The sequence below is a fragment of the Amblyomma americanum genome, chromosome 9 (assembly GCF_052857255.1).
Source record: "Amblyomma americanum isolate KBUSLIRL-KWMA chromosome 9, ASM5285725v1, whole genome shotgun sequence".
In the NCBI taxonomy this organism is placed as follows: Eukaryota; Metazoa; Arthropoda; class Arachnida; order Ixodida; family Ixodidae; genus Amblyomma; species Amblyomma americanum.
In genome coordinates, this window is record NC_135505.1 from 19948917 (window position 1) to 19975718 (window position 26802).

At 44.3% G+C, this 26802-nt stretch overlaps 1 protein-coding gene across 2 annotated transcripts in view; it reads left to right on the top strand.

Moving 5' to 3' along the window:
- The window catches only part of LOC144105752 (sodium-coupled monocarboxylate transporter 2-like), a 230096-nt gene that overhangs the window by 136198 nt on the left and 67096 nt on the right, over positions 1–26802 (top strand). For both annotated transcript variants that reach the window (XM_077638865.1, XM_077638866.1), the window contains exons 5-7: positions 2332–2399; positions 10058–10215; positions 13858–13998. In XM_077638865.1, coding sequence (XP_077494991.1) covers positions 2332–2399; positions 10058–10215; positions 13858–13998 — 367 coding nt within the window. The remainder of the gene's footprint in view (positions 1–2331; positions 2400–10057; positions 10216–13857; positions 13999–26802) is intronic.

Genomic DNA, 26802 nt, shown 5'->3' on the forward strand with positions numbered 1-26802 from the left:
GGACTAAATTTGTCTTTGCTCCTTCCAGTGCCGGTTTATTTTGTAGAATGTAGGGGCATTGGCATGCTACCATATTGCGCATGTAAACAACGCGAAAGTCGAGGACAAGCAAAGGCAACTGATACGCTGTACTGGCAATGACTCACACACAGAACAGAAAATACGAGAAAGATTTCAGTGATAAGCATGTTGCGTAAAGTGCGCACAATTGCCCCGATTGGGAAAGCACACCTCGCGGCGTGTTGACGCGATGTGCGCACGTTCGTCACCGCCTCGTAAAATACGCATTGCCTCGATGAGTTCTCTTTCTAAGCTGAATACAGTGGACTGGCAAATTAATCGCTGCCGAAATGACTGCGTGCCAACCTTCACAATCTTTGCAGTGCATGATCAAGCTAAAACCTAACGACCTCTCCTGCTCCCTCAAACGTATACTGATACATCGGACAGCCTGACCCACAAACACTCGTACGCATCAGAAATAGATTTGGTAGACCACATTCGTTTTACAAGGCACGAAAACACTCTCATTTCTTGTCTGATACCGTATTCTGCTTTTTCCTTTGCAATGTTACAGATGTTCAATAACTTATTAGGAGCTCTAAACATCTTTTCACCGTCATGCCTTCAGGCAAAGTTTTTCGAACTGTGTGACAGTCTAGGTGTACAAAAGGAAACGCAACAGGTAGACAACAGGTACATAAAGCAACACAACACAACATTCTACACAACAGGTGCTTTCACTCGGAAAACCACGCAGATTAGTTAAGTCTTTTTCAACAATTTTCTACACGCTCTACCGGTTACGTGGCTCGGAAACCCTCCCTTTGTTAGCCTTGATATCTGTTCCTCGACGCTGATGATTCCCGTGCTGTGATAGCACGGCTTCATCAATACCGAGCTTAGGCTAGACTTCGAAATGTGATTCTTTACAAGTATACAGTAGTCAGACGCGAAATCAAGCAAACATTTATTAGTCCTCAGCTGGTATCACCCACACACGTGGTGCGGACGAAAGTTTCAGGTAAGAACCATGAACCGAAGCCCTTTTTTGTTGAATATTTATTCCATTGTGAACCCAAGAATGACCAAGGCCTTCCTCCCTGAACAATTTGAGAATTTCAAAAGTTCCTACATTGTAGTCACAACGTTCGTAGAAGAACAGAAAATCTTCCACGTAACGGAAGATTTTCCGCCAAAGCCCATATGAATTGTTGGCTACTCAGTTTAAGAAAATATCGCTCGGCACGGAGGCCACCTTTGAAACCTATACACACTCCCTATTTTTGGACATGGAGAACACTGAAGCAAGGCTGAATGGTGGGCCAGTTAGTAAGACGTGTCGAAGAATAAATTTTACCAGCCGAAAAAAAGACGAGGGACAAGAGGAGAACTACACAGGACATAAACGACTCTCTTGGAAGTCTACACTGGCCAGGCTGGGCTTCGGTGGTCAAGGTCGAGGATGAATAGCGGAGGCTGGCCGCATGACATGAAGCCCCCATCCTGATTTTCTTTGTATCTTCTACCGTTCGCAGCGCCATTGCTACCGTAACAAACATATGGACTAGCGTGCCAGGTGAACAAAACTTTAATGTCATCCAGAAGGAACTGGTAGAGAGACTGTGGGCAGATGGTTTTCGATAATCGCAAAGTGAACGAGGGAAGGATGATGATGATGGATTTTTATGGCACAAGGGCATCTATGGCCAAAGAGCGCCATGACAAAAGGTAATTTCTTTTTCCCATGATGGGGTCAAAGACCCATTTCCCAAGCATCTCACCCTAAATAAGCCGAGCACCAGACCAGGGGAAGGCTTGTACTCATTTTATCACCGGTGGGTACCCGGCGGCACTGGGGATCGAACCCGCACCTCACGCATGCGAGGCGGATGGTCAACCACTTGGCCACCACTGCGGTTTCAAAAAACGAGGGAAGGGCTTGCCAACGTTTCGACAAGATTTCTCTTCGTCTGCTCAGGCGATTATCCAGAAAGAAAGGGAGATATAATTTTTGCACCTCGTTTAATCAAACTTGTGCTGCAATGCGTGTACTACATGACGGGCCAGGCGATCCACTACGCTCCCGCTAGAACAGAGAGCTGCTTGGCTAGGCTCGAAATAGTTTACAAATTCACTGCGCCAGTTGGAGCTTTTCGGTAGAAAGGCAAGGTGCTAGTGGACGCGGACAGTAAACGAGAAGCCCGCTGGCACCGCCCACTTTTAATGAAGACCAGCTCGCCCAGCGGGTGATACAAATATGTATATTCTCAGCACGCCCCCCCCCCCCCCCCCCCCCCAGCGATTAAAACGCGTTTTCTTCTTTCCCAGTGCTGAAAATACCGCTAACAGCGTCGTGCATCCTCCTTGGTGTCGCAGGGACTGCTTACACCGCACTGGTAAGCTGCTTTCAACTGCTCGCACGACGGCATTCTTTTTGCAAATGAGCCAACACTAATGTCCTTCGGAGATGTGCTTTCGGCTAACGAGTATTCGGGGCTGCTCACCTACGCATGCAAAGCGACCTTTTAGTTGGGTGCAGCAGCCGCTATACAACTAGACCACCACGCCAGCGGCCTTTCATCGGCCAATAAAGAAAAATTAGCAGTGGCTCAGCTCGGCTATCCCAGGATATACGTAGCGTAAGCTACGCTGAGCCGCTGAGCACCAATTGCCGCTGAGCAGCAATTTCGCTCTCCTTCTCCATGGCTATACCACACTGGCAAACGCGCCGCTATATGTATACCCCCACTGACACCCCTGCTCATGAGCAGAAAATGAGAGGCGCTATCAAGCTGCTCGGGCGCAGCGTCAGACATGGCTACTGCGCAACGGGGGCGCACAGTTGGGCACGCGCCGGCGCCAGTGCGTCTGCCGCGGCTATGACTTCACACTGGAATGAAATGCGCAGACCGGCGAGCCGCGCGCGGTGGCGGCGGCTGCGGCCCGCCAGCTGTGCGCCGTGTAACATCACTGCTCCTCGCGCATGCGCAGCACGGCTCTCCATGGGTCACGCGAAACTGCTCTACCTCGGCGTGTGTAGCTCACGCTGCAAAAAAAAAAGAAAAAAAGCTCTTTCATCGTCCAGCTCTCGGCAGGGCAACACGAGCAGTGGAACGCGCTCACGCGTTTCTTTTCGAACAAAAGCTCTACTTCACGACCAAAGCTGCAAAAGCCGGGCCATCGCTTAAGCCTTGACCTTGAATGAGTAAAACGAATATTGTCGCGACTGGGGTTAAAACCGCAGCGGCGCGAACAGATCAGCTTCGCTGGCCTCTGCACGAGAGCGCCAAGCTATCAGTGCAGCTGATCACGCCTCGTGTTAACCTGCGACACTATCCCGCTGTGCATTACACATCGTCGTGTTCATCAACTTCCATCTGCGGAGCGAACAGATCAGATCAGTTTAACCTCGATCAGAGCTTGACCTTTGTCTAATATCTTCGCCAGACGTGCCGATGACCCAGCAAAGCAAAAAGATGAGCCACTCAGCCTAAACATATGCTGTCGCACGTCTACTCATTTTAACTACGTTAAAACTATACATTTTTTTCTTATGCTGATGCGGTCTGTTTTCTTGCTGGCTTGTTTTGTTTTTCTTGTTTTCTTTGTCCTGTTCATTTCCATATATTTTGCGTTGGAATTTTATAGTTGTTGAAATGTACCGCTATTAATGTGCATCTATTCTCAATTTTTCCACCCCTGTAATCGCCTACAAATGCTGACGACAGTATGAATGAATAAATATATGAATTCCCGCCTCCAGTGAGATTTCCGTGAATGATAGAGGCCTCCTTCTTTGTGCATTATACAAGGAAACAAAGAAAAAAATGGAACTAGACCTGCACTGAAATTTTTATTTTCTCGCAGAACTACATCACCTCCTAACGTAAATTAAGAAACAGTTGTTTACAACACATTTATCATTTCAAGTTTGAACCGTCCGCTGCCAAAGGTGCCCGGGCCCTCGACCTGAATGATAAATTTATACGAAGTGCAACGTCAAGGACAAAACATCCTGAAATTTCAGCGGTGTTCGAGCTTCCCTGTAAGGTGACGGAGTAGCTTAGGTATTTACGCTTGAATTTTCTGTGTGTTCTGGGGTTTCTGCACGCAGCTAGATTTAATTACTCTGTAGTCATATTTTTCTTCAAAAGCGTTTGTTTGTTTGGATTTCTGTAATGAAGGGACTATCAGTCATGAAAGTCGGGAAGTTTATAATATTTATCTAAAGATTTTAATGCCAGGACATTACAGGGTTAAATAAGACTTTTAAACAGCCTTTAACACGCCTGTCTGATCACCCACAATAAACATTACCTCTACCTTCGTGACGCTGGCGTTTCGTGAGAGAGACTTGCTCAAGCCGTTACCGGCAATAGGGCAGTTTTGTTCAGTTTTTCTGTTAGCCGTTGAATGAATAGCGTAAATAAGTAATTGACCACTGTTATCTGATGCAAACACGCCTGTCATCACTTCTTGTGCCTTCTAAGTTATGGGGAATACATTTGTGCATTCATGCGGCGGGTCCCGCAGATATTGTCATTACTGATATCATAGTAAATTATTGACGTTTGTAAATAGCACTAAGTTGAAGAAGCACAATGCTTGCCTGCATTACAAGTTTAAGAAGAAAATATGAGGTGACTTTCGACTAGCGAAGTTCGAAGTGCGTTCTATGCGCAAGGAGGGCATTTTAATTCGCTGTATTGTGTCTTGCACACAAAGTAGACATAAAGTAGACAGGAATGGGTAATGAGGTACAAAACACAATGACACAAACATTGAAACTGGCCCAAAATTCGGTACTAAACGCGTTCGCCACATATAATATAAAACTCTGCCATATCATTCATGCAGACGTAATACATTGTGCAGCCCATCTAAGAATTCCCCAAGTTACTGTGAAGTGACTACAGAGTTTGGTAGCATATTCCATCCCTTAATGGTTCTTGGGAAAAACTAAATTTAATGCAATCGTTTCTGGCAGTGGGCATTGGTATGTACAAGCTGTGACGATGGCGCGATATTTCTCGTTTTAATTTCAAAGTACTTTGATTAGCTTATTTTCAAGCTGTGATTAATAATTTGGCAAGGAAACAGTTCAGCCTGTCACAGTTCGTTCTAAATATGAGCGCTTCCAAATCAGCATGTTTTCACAAGCACGTTGGGGCATCAGAATGTCGGTACCTATTGAATATAAACCTTGCTCCGAGACGCTGAATTCGTTCCAGCTTAGAGCAATTTTCAGGGGTGCACTATGCACATTTCGTCTGAGGCTTCACAGTGCTTTGGAGGCCTTGGAACATGTATTATCTATGTGTGCATTCCAACGTAAGCTAGAAAGAAGTAAGTGTTAATTCAAAGTGCTTGTATTTACTGACTCTCGTTGTTACTCTATCACTGATACTACAACTATAATATAATACAGTTTTCTCTCTTGTAAATGTCGTAAAGACTGTTTTATTTGGATTTAATACCATCTGCCACCTCTTACACCATTAGGTGATTTTTTGCAAGTTTACATATAGTTCAACGCGATCTTCCAGAATAGACAATTTGTTTAGAAATGGCGCCGTAATCTGCATACAGCCTGACCAGTCTGCTCAGGTCGTCAGGCAAGTTATTGATGAAAATCAAAAACAGGAGAGAGCCCAGGATGCTGCCCTGCGGAACACCGGAGTCTACTGGACTAATGCTGGATTTATTAGCATAAACTTGAACATAATGTGCTCGACAGGAACGATGGGACGTAAGCCACTCAGTTATCGCTTCGTTTTTAAATAAAAACCTGATTTTAAGTAACAGTTTAGGGTGCGAAACTTTATCGAACGCTTTTGCAAAACCCAAAAATACAATGTCTGTTTGCATGCGGGAATTAATTGACAAGCAGAGATCGTATATAGTTTCAGTGAGTTGTGTTTTTGTGGAAAGTTTCTTGCAAAAGCCATGCTGATTAGCAAATAACAAATTCTTACAGTCCAGGAAAGTTAATAATTGTTTGTAGATGATATGTTCAAGTATCTTAGCACAAGTACTAATGAGCGAAATCTGTCTGTAATTCTCAACGTTCGAAGTAGGACCGCTTTTATGCCCAGGCAGTATTTTCGCACATTTCCAAGCAACGGGAACGCAACCACGGTCGACAGATGATTTAAACATTTTGCCTGGAAATTTCGAAATCCACTGTGAATATCTATATTAAAACTCATTCGGGATTATATATGGACCTGTACTCTTTTTGGTTTCTGTATTCAAAAGCAAATTCAGGACCCCTTCCGCACTAATCTCAACATCTGGTAAGGGAGGGATATCCAGAGGCTGGTAAACACGGTTATTCGCCATCATGACGTGTGAGAACCGATGTAGAAATGAATTAAATCTCTCAGCCCGCTCTACACTACCTTAATCATTTGCCTGCTTAAATTTACCTGATCAATTTACGTATCGCCAGAACTCGCTAGGTGCCTCGGTTAGAAATCCCTTGAGGGTCTGACTATAGAATTTGTCTTTTCTTTCTTTGATGAGGCGTTTTAATTCTGGGCTCTTAAGATGTATGAAGGTTTTCAGTACGGTCATGGACTGTCTGTGCATTTTTTACGCCTACATTTCAGCTGTCTCTTTTTGTGAATGATATCCCTATTAATCCAAGAATGCTTTTTTCTTATTTTCTTAGAGGTCTTAGGAATAAAAATCTTCATTCGATGCGCTTTAATATTTGCAAAGAAGTCCCACAACTCATCGGTTTCAGCGCCGTCTTGATAGAAGCACATTAATTCATCAAACGAGTTTTCAAGGTAGTCTAATACTCCGACATCGTCAGCTGGCGCAAAATTCAGAACAATTATTCTACAAGGTATATGACAGATATCGGGAGTCATATTGAGGGACACAAGAACCATCTTATGATCATACATATCTTCTGCAACATCACAAATGTAAAAAAAAAACTCTTTTAAACCGGATGACAAAAAGACAAGATTCAATATTGAATATGTTTTTGGACATACTCTCGTGCTCTGGTCGACATTCTGGGTCAACTCATAGCAATATGCAAGTTCAATCAGTTGTTCACTGGTAGCTACATCTATTTGGCCAGCAGAAAGAGACATCCAATCAATTCCTGGCAGATTGAAATCACCAAGCAACAAAGTATTGTCACCGTAGTGAATTTTGCAATCCATTATTCTTTTCAAGCTAACAAGCACATCAACAGCTCTGTTGGGAGCTCGGTAGAGAGCCTACAGTTTCTAAACCTCCAAACCCTTCCATGACAGAAAAGGCTATGTTACTCTTTATCATTATCTAAACGCCACTACCTCTCTTTTCCCGGTCTTTTCTTACTATGGAGTAGCCGGGGGGAGTAACTTCACAGTCTCAGATATCTTTGTGTAGACAAGTCTCAGTGATTGTCATAATATCAGGTTCATGTAAAAAGGCATATTCTTTCTATCGCATTTACCTCGCTTCTGGCGTTCACCTTTATAATCTTGAAGCAAACAGGTATGACGCGGTGAATGGGCACATATCGCTGGAAGTCTGTCCCCGCGCCCGGTTTCAAGCATTCAAGCACACGTCGTCGTTCGAATGTCCAATGATTAAAATAGTAGGCGTCATTATAGGCGCTTCTCCGTCGTGACCACCGAGGCGATCACCGAATCGATTGTGTTTCCCAGTGTCATGGTACCCACCCAAGGCGTTTTTCTTCGTGCTGCCCTTGGCGACTTCATAGTGATATTCCTTCAACCTCCAATGCACGCAGCCTCCCAGTCATTAAAAAGAATTTTGAAAAACAAACTCCGGATATCTCCTGCGTACAACCGGTTCTATCATTTTTACAAGTTGCTGCTTAAGTCTGCTCGATGGCACGTGGTCGATATGGGCGTTGTACGAATTGAAAACCTTGGCTAGAGCACCGCTGATTTCTGGGATGTACGGTGGCAAGAAACCGGCTTGCTTCTCTCGGTGCCTGCTTCTTCGAAGTTATGCCGCGAGCAGCGTCAGCATCTGTTGAGGGCACACGTTGTTGAGAACATCCTTCCTGACTATCCGTAGCTCGGCGAACGCAGCAGAAATGCACGGTGGAAAGGGCTGACTAGACGCAGTGTTTAGGCGAGGTCAGGTGTACCGAAATAATCCCCAGGTACCAATCAGTGTGAGTGGGCTTGGGGTACACCGAAGTTGCACTCCCGTTGATTGTTCTTTGTTCAAGGACGTCTAGTAAAGGAATGTACTATTTTGTTCATCCATGGTGTGCTGGAACGAATTCATATATTCAAGAAATCGGCTTGCATTTCGGAGGTGAATCATGCAAAAAAAGTCATACATAAAACGAAGGTACTGTATTGGGAACAACGTCAAAGGCCTTGCTAAATTCAACTGAAAATGTAATCTGTGCTGTTGCGATCACTAATACGTTCAACCGATTCACGTGCTCGCTCACGTACAACGACTGAGACGCCATGGCGAAAGCCATCCTGAGAGCTATTCCGGAAGTTGTATCTGTTGCTGTGAGTTGTAATGTGCATATATAAAATTAGCTCTACTGTTTTTCCTGTACTAATACTTAAGAACATGGGGCGACATTTAAACACAAAATTATTGGCGCCAGTTTTCTTTACTGGAACGGCCTCGGCAAGTTTGTAATGTAGGGTAAGAAAAGGGTAAAGAAAACAATAAATGAACGAACAGGTTATAGTGGAACATCCCCTCAGTATACTACATGCCGAAATTTCATAAGAACTCAATCATTTAGAACATTCAGTCGGTTCAGCACATTTAAGGTACACTTGAGAACTATGTGGAGGCGTTACATCATTAATATATCTCTTGTCAAGCCCGTTATTACAGTAAGATGTTGGTTGAAACACAGAATAAAAGAAATATATTAACGGTTCTGCCTTTTCGGTATCACCATAGACGACGTTATTACATTTTAAAGGCGGTGCTGAAAGATTAGATTACGCTGGCCAGCGGCACCCTAGAAGGCCAGGAGGCGCTAGGCGCCATCGCCAAAGCGTCGGCGGATGCCACTGGAGTCTTGGACTGAGGACACCACCCACAATTCGCTCCGATCTGCTTTTCACAAATAAATGTTTATTCTCTGGCAAGCTTTAAGAAAGGTATCTTCAGCCTTTTGACTTTCACCTTTAGCACGACCTGCTATCTCACCTAGGTTAACTGGCATCCTTGTAGTGTAATGTTTGCGGTAAATTTTGCGTTCATTTAGTATAAGTTTGCACAATATCCGAGTTATCCGATGATTGCCATGCGCATGCTCGGTTCTAAGAATACGAGAGGGAACGGGGCCACTCCATAATTCGTTGTGGATAATGGCAGCGAAAAAGAACCAGGCATGACAGCTAAGGAATAGACAACAGGCCAAGCGCTGAACTACCTGCTCAATATTATTGAAAACCAAGCCGTATTTTAAACATGCTTAGCCATCATACGGCCAGTTAGCAGCAGCAAACCTTGACTGCAAATCCAGCACCATCACCCTTAGTGAATTAGCTCGAGGCTAAAAAGAGAAAACGGGACGAGACTTATACCGCCGTGTCTCGCCCAGTCTTCTCTTTTTGGCCCCGTGCCGATGCGCTGTTTCAGTACGAATTACATCTAGCCAACTCCTCCACCAGTCAATGTTTTACAGGACCATTATCACACTCAAACTGTGGACCAGAAACATGTGAAACAAAGTGCAGCAAAGGCCTTCAGTGTTTAAATATTAAAAGCTGGAAATCACGACTCATGGGCAGACGTTATAGTGGCATAGTTTGTCTTAATGGCGTAGCGATAAGCTGCCTTAATAAATCTTAAAACGCACTTGTTCCCAGTTCTACGCTGCTATTCCAGAGTTCTCATTTCTTGAAGTCCTATTGTCAGCACCGCCCTCATTCGAAGTGCTACCTGAGTCTCAGTCTCTATGGCTGTATTAATGGGCAGCACACCACGCGCTGCACTGTCGCATTCTTAGTCAAAAGTTCGTGAGCTGGGCAGGCGCTCGAAACCTCTCCGATACAAAAACAAGCATGTCGCTTTTCCGTCGCTTCTTCAGGGAGGGCTCCGAAGCGTCGTGTGGGCCGACTGCGTACAGGCAGTGATCATGACCGGTTCCCCACTGGTCATCATCGGGAAGGTCATCTACGATTCCTCGAATAGCTTCGACCCGCCGCGGCCGCTGACTGGCCTAAACGTCACGGCATATTTCCTGCGGTAAGTCAGAAAAAGTTTCACTTTCTGTGGCCATTTAGACCGGAGGCATGCGCACAGAGTCCGGTTCCCGGCGCATGGTGCTGATGAAAGCCATTTTAACGCGATAGCATTAAAGCTCACGTTCTGCAAAAAATCTGGCGTCGGCGCTGTGAGCGAAAAATCAGATGGCCAGTATCACGTGGCCATGTGACGTCGCGTGCTGCTATGGCAGGTGGCTGTTATATAATTGATTGGTCGCGAGAAGTTCTCCAAGAAGAGCAACCTGGGTCTCACAAGCCCCACAGCCACTGCTACACCACTGCGCCAGGGTGGTATGAGGGCTCGCTGCGATCTATGATGTAATGAAGAGAATGACCCTCTCCGCGAAGTGATATGCAAAGGCCACCCCGGGCCGCTGAAGGGTCCCATTAACGCTATTGCGTCATACCCTGCAAGGGAACATAATGGTTCAGGCTAAAAAAGGACGGAAAGATTCTTCCACACACTGCAACCCGACCATGCGTCATGTCTTATACCAAATCAAATAAACCATGGCTTATTTCCATCAAAGAGATGGAGAGGGCTGCAAGTAGAAGCTGCCCGAACGAACGCAAGCTTGAACAAAGCCAACAGCCCCCTGCGACAGTAAGCAAACAAGGCGACAGTAAGCAAACACACAACAAATAAATCACGGAAAGCTTGTGAATCACACACACAAATTTACGATATTTACATCTGCAATGAAAATACAACCTAGGAGTAAAACAATGATAAATATGCAAACCTTCATACAAATGTACACATGCCATGAAAACAAAAGTCCACGGGGTAATGCTGGCACAAGTGAATTGTACTGGGGTGTTTCTTTAGTTTCTTTTTTTTTTTTGAAAAGATCAATACCATTTTTACTGTTCTGATTAAGAAGTCTTGGCAGGGTGAACGACCATTTCTCAATAAGAAAATCAGTGCGAGGTGTTATAGCATTTCATTTTTATTTGTGACAGGTAGTGTAGGTTGCAACGCTCTCTTCTAACAATAATAATTCTTGTAGAAACATTTCACTTTCTGTTATTTCTCGTTTGAAATCGACAGTTAACTTATTATTATAAAGATTTTGCACTGGCATTATTCCAGCTTTTTAGAAAAAGCTTTGTGTGTGGCGGTTGTATGAAAAGTAATAAAAGATCCTGAGAAACTTTTTTTTGGTATAAATATCTCTTGCAAATTTGTATGAGTAGTTGCCCCCCAAACGAGAAAGCATTAATTGAGATAGGAATTAAAAGGACATTTATAAAGAATTTTAAATTGAAATGGCAGACATGGTCTAAGCCTTGATACGATTCCGACTAAACGAGACAACCGTGTTAAAACGAAGTCGACGCAGTTATCCCACAACATGTATTGAGAAAACGTTGCTCCCAAGATTTTGATCTTATCGAATATGTGTAGTTCTTCTTCTCCGTACTTTAATATTACAGGAATGTGTACTTTTTTTATTTTGGATTGAATAGAATAGACTTAGTTTTATTAACGTTAATTGGTAACTGCTTTACTACTGACCACTTTCAAATTTTGTAAGGAATAAGTTTGGTTCGTTTACGAGTTAATTACAATAAGGAGCTGTAGAAAAATATTTTAGCCTAATAGAAGTGTTTGTTAGATCATTAATGTAAATTTTAAATAGCAGTGGGCCCAGAATACTGCCCTGGGGAACACCTCTTTTGATTGGTCTCAAGTCAGATTCATTGGATTCAATTCTGACAAATTGCTGTCTATAATTAAATTTGTTTCTGCACCTGCGATCAATGGTGCTGCTCAAGCGCCTCAGGAATTAACGAACCATTCTGGCCTTGTCCCAGTGCAAAAGCGCCAACTGACGATGATAAAACGGCTACGGTCTCTACTGCGCAATAAATCACGAGACAGAGCACGTGCTAGGCGAAAAGAGTGTGATTCGTGGTACCCCGCTGTCTTGTGGAGAAGTTTATGCAGGGCATAAACCCATCATCAGCCCAATTACGTCGTCTAGAAGACAGAGTGATGGTTCGAAGAGAGAGTGCGAAGCTTAAGCGCTGGTGCGATGCTGGGTGCAAGTTCTTTTAGTTGTTCGAAAACCGCGATGCGCCCGCTAAATTGGGTGGGTCGTATTGTTTCATTGGAAATTTGCTCTCCATGTTCGTGGCTCTCGTTCCCGGCAATCGGAGTGACAGGTTAATATGTCTGTACACTGTAAAACGTACACCCAAGTTCTAGACAGTACCCCTCAGACTGCAACTATTCATTAACATTTCTAACGCGATAGCGTTATGGAGCTCGTGCCGCAGAAAATTTGGCGTCGCCGTTGCCGTCGTTGACCGTGAGCGAAAAATCCATCACAAATTCCCAGAGAGGAGGCCACCTGTGTCTCGTAACCTTGTGGCGCCATCGCAACCTGCCCACTGGATTGTGAGCAAACTGCGCACCGTGGCAGGTGGCAGTTAATGATTGGTCGCGATAGGTTGCCCGCGAAGAGCAAGCTGGGCCGCTCAAGCCCCACCCATGGAAGCACCTACCATCGCAGGGCAGTGGCGCATCGCTTACCCGCTGCACCACTGCGCCATGAGTGGTATGAGGCCTCCCAGGGATCTGTTGACGTCAGGTCGAGAATGACCCATTCTGCGTACATCAGCATTAACCCACTGCAGCTGTCGCACCATACCCTTTAAGCAGATCTTAACTGTCCCCTATTATTTTTTTTTTACTCTAAGGTCGCAAATGATCGAGAAAACATTGAGACGCAAGTGGTTTCTGTCAAAAATAAGTGACTATACCTGCTGAAATCGTCTGAATTTCATTCCATGTATGGCGCTGTCATATATAGTATGGTTTGGTATGTGGAATACTTAACTGCTACCCTTAGCATCCTCTCTTTTTTTTCTACTGTCTAATAATGGCTGCTTCCATGGCTTATGCATGTCGTGTTTGCGCGAATTCCGCGAATCAACTCGGGCCGTAAAGCCCGAGAGCGTCATTCGGGTGCCTAATAAAGAAATAACAATAGCCAATAAAGTTATCACAGCCAATCATAGCTTAATATGGCCGCAAGATGCAATTCGTTCAAGGCGTCTTTTTACCTCGCACTTCTAACAAACGTACCTCAACTGCAGCTCGGCTGCTGACTTCGAGTAGCCGCGGCTCTTCGCTTCCATACCGAAGGCTATAGGGCGAAGTTGTAACTGACGCAGCCGTGAACAGAGAGGCGTGCCAAAAATGAAGCCTGCAATGCGCATACCCAGCAATTCTGGACAAAAGCATTTTTCAACGGGAAAGAGTTTATGAAGAGTTTTTGAAGAGAGTTTTCATATATTGTAAGATTTTACAATAACATTCAATATAACCGTAGATTCCCCGTCGGCACACTTTCATGATTTTGGTATTATTTTTGCTTTCGTCAAAAACGCTCTTCATTGGTTTTCTCTGCCAGTTTTAATGCTCGATGCGAACTATAAAAACCTTCAAAATAAATATTTTGCAACGCATCAAAACAATGAAATATTACCTTCAATATTTCCATAAAAAGACATTACAATATTCCAAAATTCCAAAAAGTTTTTCAAGAGAGCTGGACATGATAAGGAAAAAACTGAATGAACGTCCCGTACTTGACGTTTAATTGACACGCAGAACTGACCTGGACCTGGAGACCGACGAAACCGTCTGGGCTGCGTCTGTCGCAGCCTTCCCTTTCCAGCTCACGCGAGTTGGCCTGGACCAGATGATAACGCAAAGGTTCCTGGCAGCACGGTCTCTGCCCGAAGCAAGGACGTAAGTTGCGAACTGTGAGGCCAGTTCTGGTGGTAGTTTTAAAGTGAGAGCTGTTCATGGGAGGTATTCCGCGAAAGAAACACGCGTGGCTCCGTCCAGCAGGTGCACTCTGCATGGGCACGGGATCAAGGGTGAGCGCGCGCTCCGCACGAAGATGACGAAGCTAAAGTAAAAAAAAAGTGGACCAGATAGTGTCACTGCTGGTATGATTAAAATTTTAGCCCAGGATTTTACAAGCGACCTCTTAGATATGGTCAATGCTTTGTTGGAAAATGCTTGGATTCCAAGCATTTGTAAGACAGCGAAAATTATTTACTTGATGAAAGATGCAGAAAAATGATACGTCTTAGATGATATTCAGTCAATTGCGCTGACTTCAAATTTAGTCAAATTAATAGAAAGAATAGTGCACAGTCACCTCACAAAACATGTTCATGATGTCAATGGTCTAACATAAGCCCAGATTGGCTTTCGTCGCGGATGCTCTATATTGTCCGCGCATGTGGATCTAGAGAGCAGAATTCGGCTTTCGCTACGCAGAAGGGAAGTTTCAGCTTTGGTTACTCTTGATGTAGCAGAAGCCTATGACAGTGTAGAACATACTATTTTACTTAACAGGCTTGCTCAGTTACATCCTCCAACCTACATTTATGCGTGGATATCTGAATTTCTGAAGGGCCGATACTTTTATTGCACTGAGGGAACCCTTTGTTCTAATACATATTATCAATCAAGAGGTGTGCCGCAAGGATCGGTGCTATCCCCTCTGCTTTCTAATATTTTGGTCAGTGGCATCCCCATTCGTCCTGGTGTAACAGTTTTTGTGTGTGCAGATGACATAGCTTTTTTCGCCTCGGCCAGGGATATCCATTCCCTTTACCAGATTCTGCAGGGATATTTGGATGCTCTTGGAGTATGGTTGCAGAGTATTAATTTATCCCTTCTATGATCAAACCAATTAATTTATCCCTGAATGTAGACAAATGCTGCGTTTTCGTATTTCCTCCAGACACGCCTTTGCACATTGCATTAGTCCACCGCTCTAACCTGATTCCACAAGTGGAATCCCTAAAATATCTAGGTGTTACTTATCACCCTGCATTAGATTGCAGCCTTCATATAAACAGCAATGTGTTTAAAGGAGAACGCGCTTTAGGCCGGCTGATAATAATCTCGAATAAAAAGTTTGGGATGTGCCGCGACACATTATTCTTAGTATACAAAGCCTATGTGAGACATATACTTGAATTTGGTTGCATTCCGTTCTCTGGTAGTGCAAACCACAAGTTTCAACCCTTCATCTTACTGGAAAGGCGCGCTCTACGTCTCTGCCTTGGTCTCCCAAAATCAGTTTCAAACGCCCTGCTTTATCTGGAAGCCCGCATTCCTGATCTAAATTCCCGCTTTCAAATACTCACGGTGCGAGACTTCCTCAGGTCGACCGACCCGGTGACTAATGTCAGCACTCCTATTTTTGTGTCTCAGCCGGCCTTATTCTTTTCTATTCATTGGCCACGGTATCAAATGCAACAAATTATATTCGCACAGAACCTTATAACACCGATTGGTGTTGATCTCAGTTCTTTGCAGTGGGCTGATGGCACGCCGCCAGCAGTGGAAATTCATTTTGACCGCATCTTTCCATCTCATGCGAAACACATGCCCGCAAACATTTTACAATACAATACAATTGTATTCAACATCTCAGGGATGTTTGGAGCACGGGCAAAAAGCCAGAAGAAGGCTTGACTAAAGTCCGTACCCCAATACATGGCAAGCAGTATGCAACTACATGCTGCAGTGGTTAAAAATAAAGATTAAAAATGGGTGCGACAGGAGTCAAACACAAGTCAAACATGAGCATACATGAAAATAAAGTGCATTGTAATGAAATTATTAGTTTACATGGTGAAGCGTATATATGTTTACCCATACATACAACATGATACAAAGAAATCAGCAATAAGGAACACAGCAAAAAAAAGGAAAAAGGAAAAAAGGAAAAGCGCAAACAGTTTCAAAATTTAAGGCGTGGTGACATTTAAGTCCTATACCTATTTATTCCGCAGGCTCTTCAACGAAATAGAGTCAAAATCTGTATTTCTGCCCCCCGCGAAATCATTCAGCAATGTTGGTAGTCTAAATTTTAACATTTGCCTTCCATATCCTCTACGGCATTATGCTCAATTTCCACTCATCTGGGTTGCGCATTGGGGATATAGGAGTGTTTTTCAAGATTTGCCAGTAACTTCAAGGTGTCATTCCCTTTAGTTCTTTCTAATCTGTATTTATTAGAAAGTCTGTAGTCATACATAGATTCTACGCTGAAGATATTTAGCTGCTTGTACATCTCCTGCGTGTGACTTAAATAGGGTGCTTTGCATATTATGCGGATGCCACGTTTTTGTAGAAAATGGAGCTCACGAATATTGTCTTTAGTAGTAGTTCCCCAAACAAGTGCGCTGTAATTGAGAGATGATGAGAATAACGAGTTGTAAAGCATGATATTAACTGCTCTTGGAAACATGAAACAATGTCGGCGCATGAGACCTATAGTTTTAGAAAGTTTTTTGATGAGGCCATTTATGTGTGAATCCCAAGACAAATTTTCAGAAAAAAAGAACACCGAGCATCTTGAAACACTGAACAACCTGTATCTCCACGCGGTCAATGACAATTGTGGGTAATACATAAACTTTATTTCTTGGATGGAACATAACAGCCTTGGTTTTTGCAATATTTAATTTTAATTCATTTCTTGCTGCCCAGGTACTAACGAGGTTAAGTGTTCGATTAGCATGGCAAGCCAAATCCGGACCAGAACTACCTGCAAAAAATAAGCTTGTGTCGTCAGCGTAAATTATGTACTTAGCACTAGGGTCAATATTAACTATGTCGTTTATATCTAAAATAAATGGAAAAGGACCTAGGATGCTCCCTAGCGGAACACCTAGTTAAACCGGTTTGACGACAGAAGAGTGTCCATTTATAACAACGCATTGGGATCGGTATTGAAGGTAACACGAAATTAATTTGTGGACTATACCGCAAATACCATAATGCTCCAACTTTTGTAGAACTATACTGTGGTTAATATAATCGAAAGCTTTTTTAAAATCAACGAAGATACCAAGGACCATATATGCGTTTATATCTAAAATAAATGGAAAAGGACCTAGGATGCTCCCTTGCGGAACACCTAGCTAAACCGGTTTGACGACAGAGGAGTGTCCATTTATAACAACGCATTGGGATCGGTATTGAAGGTAACACGAAAATAACTTGTGGACTATACCGCAAATACCATAATGCTCCAACTTTTGTAGAACTATACTGTGGTTAATATAATCGAAAGCTTTTTTAAAATCAACGAAGATACCAAGGACCATGTAGGGTTCGGCACGCTGTCGCATCTTTTTGTACATGTGTTGCGAATATTCCGCGAGAGGGCAGTGACCTAGGCTGCGCGTCCGGTTTTGTTTTATTTTGTTTTGCTTTGGTGCACGCCGTTAGAAGGGGACTCATGCCTTTTTGGTTAGTCTCCCCATTCGTCCTTGCGGTTTCCTTCGCCGCTCCGGACGGCGGGGCTATCTGGCGGCCTCGACCTTGGACCCCTGTCCCCTTGCCGAAGGATTGCGAGAACACCTACGGAGCAACTCGTGGGTAAGGGAAAACGCTGACATCAGTTCTGAGCTTTCCTATTCGTCAAAACTGATGAGCCGCAGTTAGCAGTTTATTTTTACGTGTGGAAAGGGGCGCGGGCATCTTCGGGGTGTACCCGCGAAGGGAGCCGCGCCCGTGTGCTTTGGTCTCGAGCGGCTCCTAGCTGGCAGGCGCTCGGTCTGGCCGAGTGCGGAGGGAGTGACCGTTGAGAGCTGGTGCGAGGCGCGCCGGTTTGACTGTTGGGACGCGGTGTCCCTCGCCTCTGTGCAGGCGGTCGGCTAGGCCGGTCGCGGATAGTTGTGGCCGTATACTGACTTTTGTTTGTACCCATCTGTAAATAGCCTGTATAAAAGTTCGTTTCTCACTAAATCGCTTCGCCTGCAAATCATGTCATCGAGAAGCCTTCAGGCAGTGCATCCAGTTTCTGGAAACACCGGACCAACACCACCGGCAAACTTTTACTGACCATGTTTTTGTTTTCAAAATTTTCAAGGATGAGATCTTTCTGAGCAAGGAGCGCTTGTTCAGTGGATCGATTTTTTTTTAAAACCATGCTGTGCGGGAGCTAAGATGTAGCGATCAGTAAAAGAAGTTAATCATTTAAGAATGCCTTTTTCGAGTCCCTTAGAAAAAACGGGGAGTATTGAAATCGGACGCTAATTAGACAGGTTGTACTTGTCGCCTTTTCTGTATACTACCGTAACTTTTGCACATTGCATGCTCCGAGGAAACACCCCCGAAGAAAGGCAAATGTTAAATATATGCGCCAAGATATGTGCAGTTAGGTCAATAATATATTTTATAGGCTTTACTTGAAGACCCATTATGTCTGTGGACGTGCTGTTTTTCAAACTGGCAAATGTGGTTAATATTTCAGATTCCGAGACTGGCTCAAGAAACGCAGTTTGTTAGAAAGAATGTTTCATGAAAGACAAGTAGTCTCCACTGGACGACACTGAGAATAGAAAAAGAAAACGGTAATTGAATGTATTAGCTAAGTCCTCCCCTGAAATTTCTACGCTATTATTATTTAGTTTTGTAAGCATCTCTGGAGATTTTCCAACTATTTGGTTTAACCTGCGCCAGACGTCACCAGATTGCTGATTCCAGGAAGTTAGGAGATTATAGTGAGAACGATTTCTAGCAGAACGAAGTTCTTTGGTGACATGATTTCTATAGGTCTTAAAAGCTATGAGAGCCTCAGGGCATTTGTTGCTGATAAACTTCTGAAAAAGCCGGTCAAGCTTTTTTATCAGGTTAAGGAGTTCAGACGCTACCCATGGCTTACGGATTTTCTTTGACCGAGCACATGCAGGGGAAAGCAGGTTTTATACAATGATAAAAATTTCTTCACAAACGTATCATAGGCTATATCGAGCGTTATGTTCACAGAGCACATCATTCCAGCTCACATCCGCAATGCAATCACGGGATCTCGATAAAGTGCGCGGATTGATTTGCGAGCGAGACAAAGGTGGCTCAGATTTCGCAATAGCTCGGAACTCATTATACACTGAAATGAAAATCGGAAGGTGATCGCTTAAGCAGTAATTGATGACACCATATTTGGTACGACTGGTTTCAAAGTTTGTTATAAAAAGATCAAGGAGTGTTTGTGAACCTTCACTCAGTCTTGTAGGTGACTTTATTACATTTTGACCAGAGTGAGTGTTCAAAACAGATTCAAATAACATTTTTGTACGATTTTCGGCAGGAGAATTAGTATTGAAATCATCACCTAATATTATATGGCATTTCTGAGCATTGAAAAATTCTAAGATTGGATCTATGAAGGTGAAAAACGAAGATACATCACCGGATGGCGGGCGATAACACGTACATAATATGTATTTTCGCGATTTGAGTGCAAGGACCACGATGTTAGGAGTAGAGCAGGAAAACTCGGGGAGCAATTCGCACTCGGTATCATTGGAAATTAGCATGGATACACCGCCACCACGTTTGCCTACACGGTTAACAAAATAAAGTCTGTAGCCAGGTAGTTTAACCACATCCACTTCCCAATCAAACCATGTTTCTGAAAACATCATAATCTCATATTGGCCATGTTAAAGAAAACCTCGAGGTCGCCGTTTTTATTCCGGCCCGACCTCAGGTTAAAATTTATGCAGTTCAAGCACTGGCGAGAATCGTTTAATGAACAGTCGTCCACTTCTGCTGCGTCAACTAAGTCGCTCACATACGAAGCCATCGTAGAACGGTTAGAAGTTATGTCCTGACCCGCCGTTATCGAACGGCCAACTCGTAAAATGTGCGCAAAGACGGCTAAGCTCTACAGCGCACCATCCGTACTCGAGGCGGCGTATCTGCCTGGCATTAAGAATCATGGTCATTATCACGAGGACACGTGTGTTAAGAAATGTCCCTTCATTTGGAAAGTTTCGTGAGAGCGATATCGACATAGATGCAGTTTCTAGCGCAGCGAGTATGAAGAAAAATACTTCGAGCGTCTGCAGGTAAAAATGGGAGACATATACTGTCATGGGCGATGAAGGCGTTTGTCTTGGGTAGGCGTTGGTGCTGTATTTTTTTTTGTCGCAATCTATTCTGGCTTACTATGGAAGCTTCCGCTGTATGTAGTGAGATTTTCTTTAGGAAATGGGGAGAATGCCACGTGGCCGACGTCGTGTAGAAGAATTTTACAGATCTGACGACTACCCTCCAAAGAGTGTAGTTTTCCATAATCACCTCCATTGTATTTTTTATTCTTAGCTGCAAAAAGAGACCTCTCGTTGGATTTTCTCTAAATCATGTTTCTGCTTGATGATCAGTACTCCAGAGTCATCAGAATTTTTAGCGTAGGTTTTGCCATTGCGACACCAAAGATACTTCCAGCCAACGAAACGTTTTCTGGCTGCAGCAAGTCCCAGAAGACGCTTGAGAGTAGGGCACAGATGTTCATTTATGAACACAGGCAATTGCGAAGTATTACCAAGGTCAAAATTCTTCAGGCGCAGCTTCCTAGCTTTTTCGAGCAAGGCATCTCTCTTCTGGCGCTGACAGAACTGAACCACAATGCAACAGGGTTTATTCTTGGACGGCATGCGGTGGCAAGTCTCAACGTCATCAGGGGCAATGGCCACACCGGCGAACTCACCAAGATCACGGACAATGCTAGCGACGTCCTCGTCTGGTTTTTCATCTAGGCTCTTGATTTCAATGTTTTTGTTTCTCGAGTACTGTTCTGCGTGTGTCAGACGGAACTCAGTGTCAGCAAGGCGTTTCTTAATCGCATCAAGCTCAGCACGCAGTTCATCGTTTTCTTGTCTTAGTGCAGCAATTTCTGCCTTAACGTCACAACAATCCTTCTTCAGCTCTTCAAAAACTTCATCCATGTGAGTAACGCTTTTCTCGTTTTCACCTATTTCCCCTCGCAGCTCTCGCTTATCGGCACGTAAATCCCGCTCCAGCGCTTCACGGGAGGCCTTTATCTCCTGTCTCAGCTCTTCCCTCAGATCGTTGATTTAAACGGTCTTTTCTCTGATCACATAGAAAAATACCCCCATTATACGGTGGTTTCTACCGACTCCTCCGTCAACTGCCAAAAAGCTGAAGTTGGCATCTTTTCACAGGATTTGGCATGGTGCTATTCTGTCCGCATCCCAGATTACATTCCAATATTCTTTGCGGAATTTTTGGCTCCTTGAATAGGCCTGCACAAAATTCCATCTCATGTGTCTCACGTTATTATCCTCGCTGATAGTTTGTGAGTTTTACACTCCCTTGAAACTTCACAAAAAGATTTTTTTGAGCCGTTTCCTGCGATTTTTGTCCCATGCACATTGAAGGAGGTCCATTTTCTGGGTCCCTGCCCATGCAGGTACTCATTCAAATGAGGTGGCTGATTGCTTAGCAAGGTCGGCTCCTGATGGCTCAGTGCCACATCCCGTCCCGACTGTCAGCATGCTGGCGATTTCCAGGTTTCAGCGGTTCCAACACATATCACCCAGGTTACGCGATCACTTACTAAATACCACTGATTATCAGCACTTAGCATATAATTGGAACATTCATTCATGTAAAACCAGGCTGTGTGAGGTAACAATGACGTGGTTGCGGTGCAGGATTCTCAGTTTGAATTAATATCTATGCAGGTGTGGGTTGACACCGACAAACCTATGTGACACATGCGGGGAGGTTGAATCTCTACACCATTTTCTCCTCTACTGTCCAAAGTTCGCACTTCACAGAAAGATTTACCTGGGGGTCCCTCTCTCCAGGTTAGGGGTCCCGTTATCTCTGCCAGTGTTATCATCGTTTGGTGCGAGCGCCAAAGGATTTGCATTGGGTTCAATTTGTGGGATTCTCCATGAATACATAATCGAGACTGGTAAGTTGATTTGCTAATTCTTTTAATATGCTTTGAGCTCTTCATTTTTCACCAAATTTCTGTCTGTTATTTAGGTTAAATATTCTTCTGTCGTTTTATTGATATTTTTCAAAACTCACGTTTGGTGCTAAAATTTTGTCGTAATCTCCTATGGAAATTTCTTTGTTTATGCCACTACACTTTGGCCAATCCCCCCGCATGGGCATGTGCCATGATTACTGAGGTAAAGAAGAAGAAGCAGAAGAAGAAGAAGAATTGTTTTTTTTTTTTGGTGAAAGGAAATGGCGCAGTATCTGTCTCACCATTCGGTGGACCCCTGAACCACGCGTAAGAAATCGCGCCGGAAGAAAGAAAGAAAGAAAGAAAGAAAGAAAGAAAGAAAGAAAGAAAGAAAGGAAGAAAGAAAGAAAGAAAGAAAGGAAGAAGGAAAGAAAGAAAGAAGGAAAGAAAGAAAGAAAGGAAGAAATAAGGAAAGAAAGAAATAAGGAAAGAAAGAAAGAAGGAACGAAAGAAAGAAGGAAAGAAGGAAAGAAAGAGAGAAATAGAGAAAGGAAGAAAGAAAGAAAAAAAGAGAAAAGAAAGAAGGAAGGAAAGAAAGGAAGGTGCCGTAATAGAGGACTCCGGAATAATTTCGACCACCTGAGGATCTTTAACCCCAGGTGCTGGAGTAATTGATAATTTGAAATTAACGACACTTTCCTCCGAGCTGCACTTCTCTCCTCGTTCTCTTCACGCGCAGGCGCTGCACACGGCACGCTTGTTCTCCTATAAGCGCCCGCTGGGCGGTCGCCGCAGTCAGTCGAGGCGCATGTTTTTAGCGAGAGCTACACTGGGCTACCAGTTGAGCATTTCGCGGTACATGGGAGAGGAAAGTTGTGCGCATGCGCCGTTACCATGGCAACCGAAGAGGAGCTAAGTGCGGCGTGCGCTTCGCTATCGCCGCGACCGAACGCCCGCTCCACCGTGAAAGCCGAGCGTGACGCCACGCAGATGAGCAGATGTGCGCATGCGCTGATAACATGGTAACCAGAGAGACCCCACAGCTGCGCCGCGTTCTTCGTCGCCGCCTTGCCGCATGCCGCTCTATCACCCGAACCCCGCGTGGCATGCGCTTGATTGCGTATAAAAGGCGGAGATGTAGTGGGCGCCTCTATCACAATGTTTGACGTGCATGCATAGACGGAGAGTCCAGCCGCTGCTAAAGGGCCGTATAGACAAGAGGGGATTAACTCTTCCGATTCTGAGGTTGTCGCCTGGCAGTTGGCTTGAACGAAATAAGAACGTTGAGCCCGTGTGTACGTGAAACAAGGTATCACCGCTTTCAGACACCTCCCTACGATTGCGCTGAATAATGGTGAAGCCTGCTGAGTTCGGCTTCTGGAAAACGGCATTATCATCCAAGGAGTCTACGTGGCACCGGGAACATCTGTCTAGCAGACGATTGATGTGGTTGAAACGTGCATACCAGCCTACGGCGCGGTTTCACAGTTGTGCGTGACAGGGTGATTTCAACAGCAAACATGACTCTCTTACTCAGTGTATGAAAGAAAAGTCTGACTTTAATTTAGCTTCGGACCCTCACGTCCAGACTACACAATGGGGAACTACTATAGAGCTTGTATACTAAAGCGGCTCTACCAGATCGAAATACTGTATCGACAAAATTGAGACCGCTGCATGCTACTTCACAGATCATTGGACAGTCTTCGTCTCTTTCAAGCAAAATGAATAAAAGATGTGTATACTCAGTGTCTCCCATTGCTAAACATGCAGCGACCACAAGCTCAGCCATGGAAACGCACCTCTCGCTACGTATAGACCTCCTTCACCCCGCGACGTCACGGAGATGCGGTGGCGCTGATGTCAGCAGCGACTTCGCCATGGTAGGCAAAACAGATTCCGCCTGCCCGTGCCTACCGCAGCTGCCGCAGCTACCGGCGGCTGCATCATGCCTGCGCACTGCAGAAGCAGCATGCATTTACCTGCTGCGTCACTGTTGGATCCGCGTAGTAGCATAAAAAGAAATATAAATTGGCCTCGATAGGTTTCTCGCAGATAAATACCGCATTAGGAAGCTGGCTAACCGGGAATGGGCTGCGGTAGTAAAGCGCGAAGTCGGAGAGTCGATCGACACTGCCACTCAATGTACTTAATAGCATGCAAGTTACTGCGTCTATTCACCTGAACATCAGCATAGTGCGCTTATAACTGCGCAAGGGAAAAAAAGCACATATGTAGCTGCACACGTATTTATCACCTTGAGCCGGTGCGCACGGGGCGCCGGTAGGTTCACTCGCCTTAAGGAATGCGTTCTTTTGTTAATGGCACAGCATGTTTTAATGGCGCGTTTTATGGCATTTAATATTCACTTGAAAATGTTTTTTATTATGACCGACGTAAATATTTGATTCGAGTAGAAAGAAGTCTGGTAAGTTCTTGCGCGGTAACGTTGGCGTGCTTACAATCGCGCACCTTAACTTGCTAAAAGCCACATGCTTTTTCATTGCATCATTAATGTGTCATGTTTCATGATGTAGTCCATGATCGCGAAGCTTGTTTGGAAAGAAGCAGCCGCAGGCGTGCTACTAACAGACACGTGGCGGGATTGAGAGGGGACGCGGCAATGAAAAGTGTTTTCGTTATTTATGCATGCGATATGTAAGTGAATTTGGTGCAAATATGAAATTGCTACGGTAGTTTCAGTAATGCGTCTTATTTTTAGCTGTACCTGGTGCAGTTCTTGGGGAATTATAATTAACAAGCTCGTCAAGTCACCTCAAGGTCTTAAATAATTGAGTAGAAAGTGCGCAATTTTTTTAAGCCAGCATGTTCACAAAGCACTGTTCTGTATGATTGCTCTATCAGTTCTTTTTTTAGATGATCATGTACTTATGCATGCATAGTTACATGAAAACGTTTCTTGCAAAAATAACTAACATAGTACTGCACGTGTTAGAAAAAATAGATGGATTTATTGCACTCCTCAATATCTCAGGAATCGTGTGAGACAAATAGGATCATTCTATTTTCATGCGTTACGAAATTACGAAGGTGTGAGTTATGCCAATCGCAGAAAATGTGAAAGGTCAGAAAACGAACTTTAACGTTTATTCCCCCGTTTTTGGCCTCTTCGCTTGCGCTATGGTCAAAGAAATGCGGCACTGAACTCAAAGACAGCCTCAAAGAAATCAAAGAAATTGCTTCACAATTTTCGACGACCGCACATCTAGAAAGCGTAATCTATAAATTTCTATTAAATATTTTGCTATTGTTTTACGTCACGAAACAGAAGACCCCAGGGCTAAGATAGTAATTTCAGAAATCAAAAAAATTCACCAAGTTGACCAGTTTAACAAGGGGAGAGAGAAGTCGGCCTGGCTGGTGCATGCTCCGGCGGATAAAAACAGCGCTTAAGCGAGACAGAGGAGAATGGGTACACGACGCTGTCCCGACTTTTCGCACAGCGCGACACGTACGTATGTCAGCAGACGGTGAGCGCACGTCTGCTCCGCCGATACAACGCCAGCACTACCTCTCACTACTGTCCCGAAGTAAAATCATTCCGACTGCATAGTGCCAAAAACTTAATTTATTCAATGCCTAGCGCATAAATAAACGGCAGGAACGCTTTCTACATGTTTACTACTAACCATATATACAATACACAATGGCGAACTATTTCTCTGAATACGCCACATGTGGCCAACGCGAGGTCGTGTACTTCGAGAAATTACTGAGTTGAAAGCATCAACCACTGCTGTCATTCGCAGAAACTGAAAACGCGCCAACAAGCCTTGAAAACCCGGGCTCAACACCTCTCCGCGACGCCACTCCCTGGCCTCTTGCCTACCGCGAGCCCGCTAGCGACTGCAGCGCCTCCTCGTTTGTTTGCAAACATGCAGGAGGTCTATGGACCTCCTGCATGTTTGTAAAGAAACGAGGTGGCGCTGCAGTCGCTAGCGAGCTCGTGGTAGGCAAAAGGTCGGGGAGTGGCGTCGCGGATAGGTGTTGTGCGCGGGTTTTCAAGGCTTGTAGGCGCGTTTCCAGTTTCTGCGAATCATAGCAATGGTCGATGCTTCCAACTTAGTAATTTGTCGAAGTACACGAGCTCGCGTTGTCCACGTGCGGCCTATAAAGAGAAATAGTTTGACACTGTGTATTGTATATATGGTTAGTAGTAAACATGTAGAAAGCGTTCCTGCCGTTTATTTATGCGCTAGGCATTGAATAAAACAAGTTTTGACACTCTGCACTAGCCGGAATGATTTTACTTCGGGACAGTAGTGAGGGGAAGTGCTGGCGTTGTTTCGTCGGAGCAGACATGCGCTCATCGTCTGCTGACATACGTACGTGTCGCGCTGCGCGAAAAGTGGGGACAGCGTCGTGTCCCCGATCTCCTGTCTCGCTTAGCGCTGTTTTTAGCCGCATGACCACGCACCAGCCAGGCCGACTTGTCCTCTTGTTAAGCTGGTCGATTTGATGAAAATTTTTGATTTCTAGAATTATTTTCTTTCCTAGCCCTGAAGTCTAGTTTCGTGACGAAAAATTATAGCAAAATATTGAGTACAAATTTATAAATTACGCTTTTTAGAAGTGTGGTCGTCAGAAATTGTGAGATAATTTCTTTGATTTCAGTGCCGCATTTTTTTGACCAAAGCGAAAGCGAAGATGCCATAAACGAGGGAATAAACTTTAAGGTTCGTTTTCTGACCTCTCACATTTTCTGCGACTGGATCACTCACCTTCGTAATTCGCATGAAAATCAAATGATTCCATTTGTCGCAAACTAT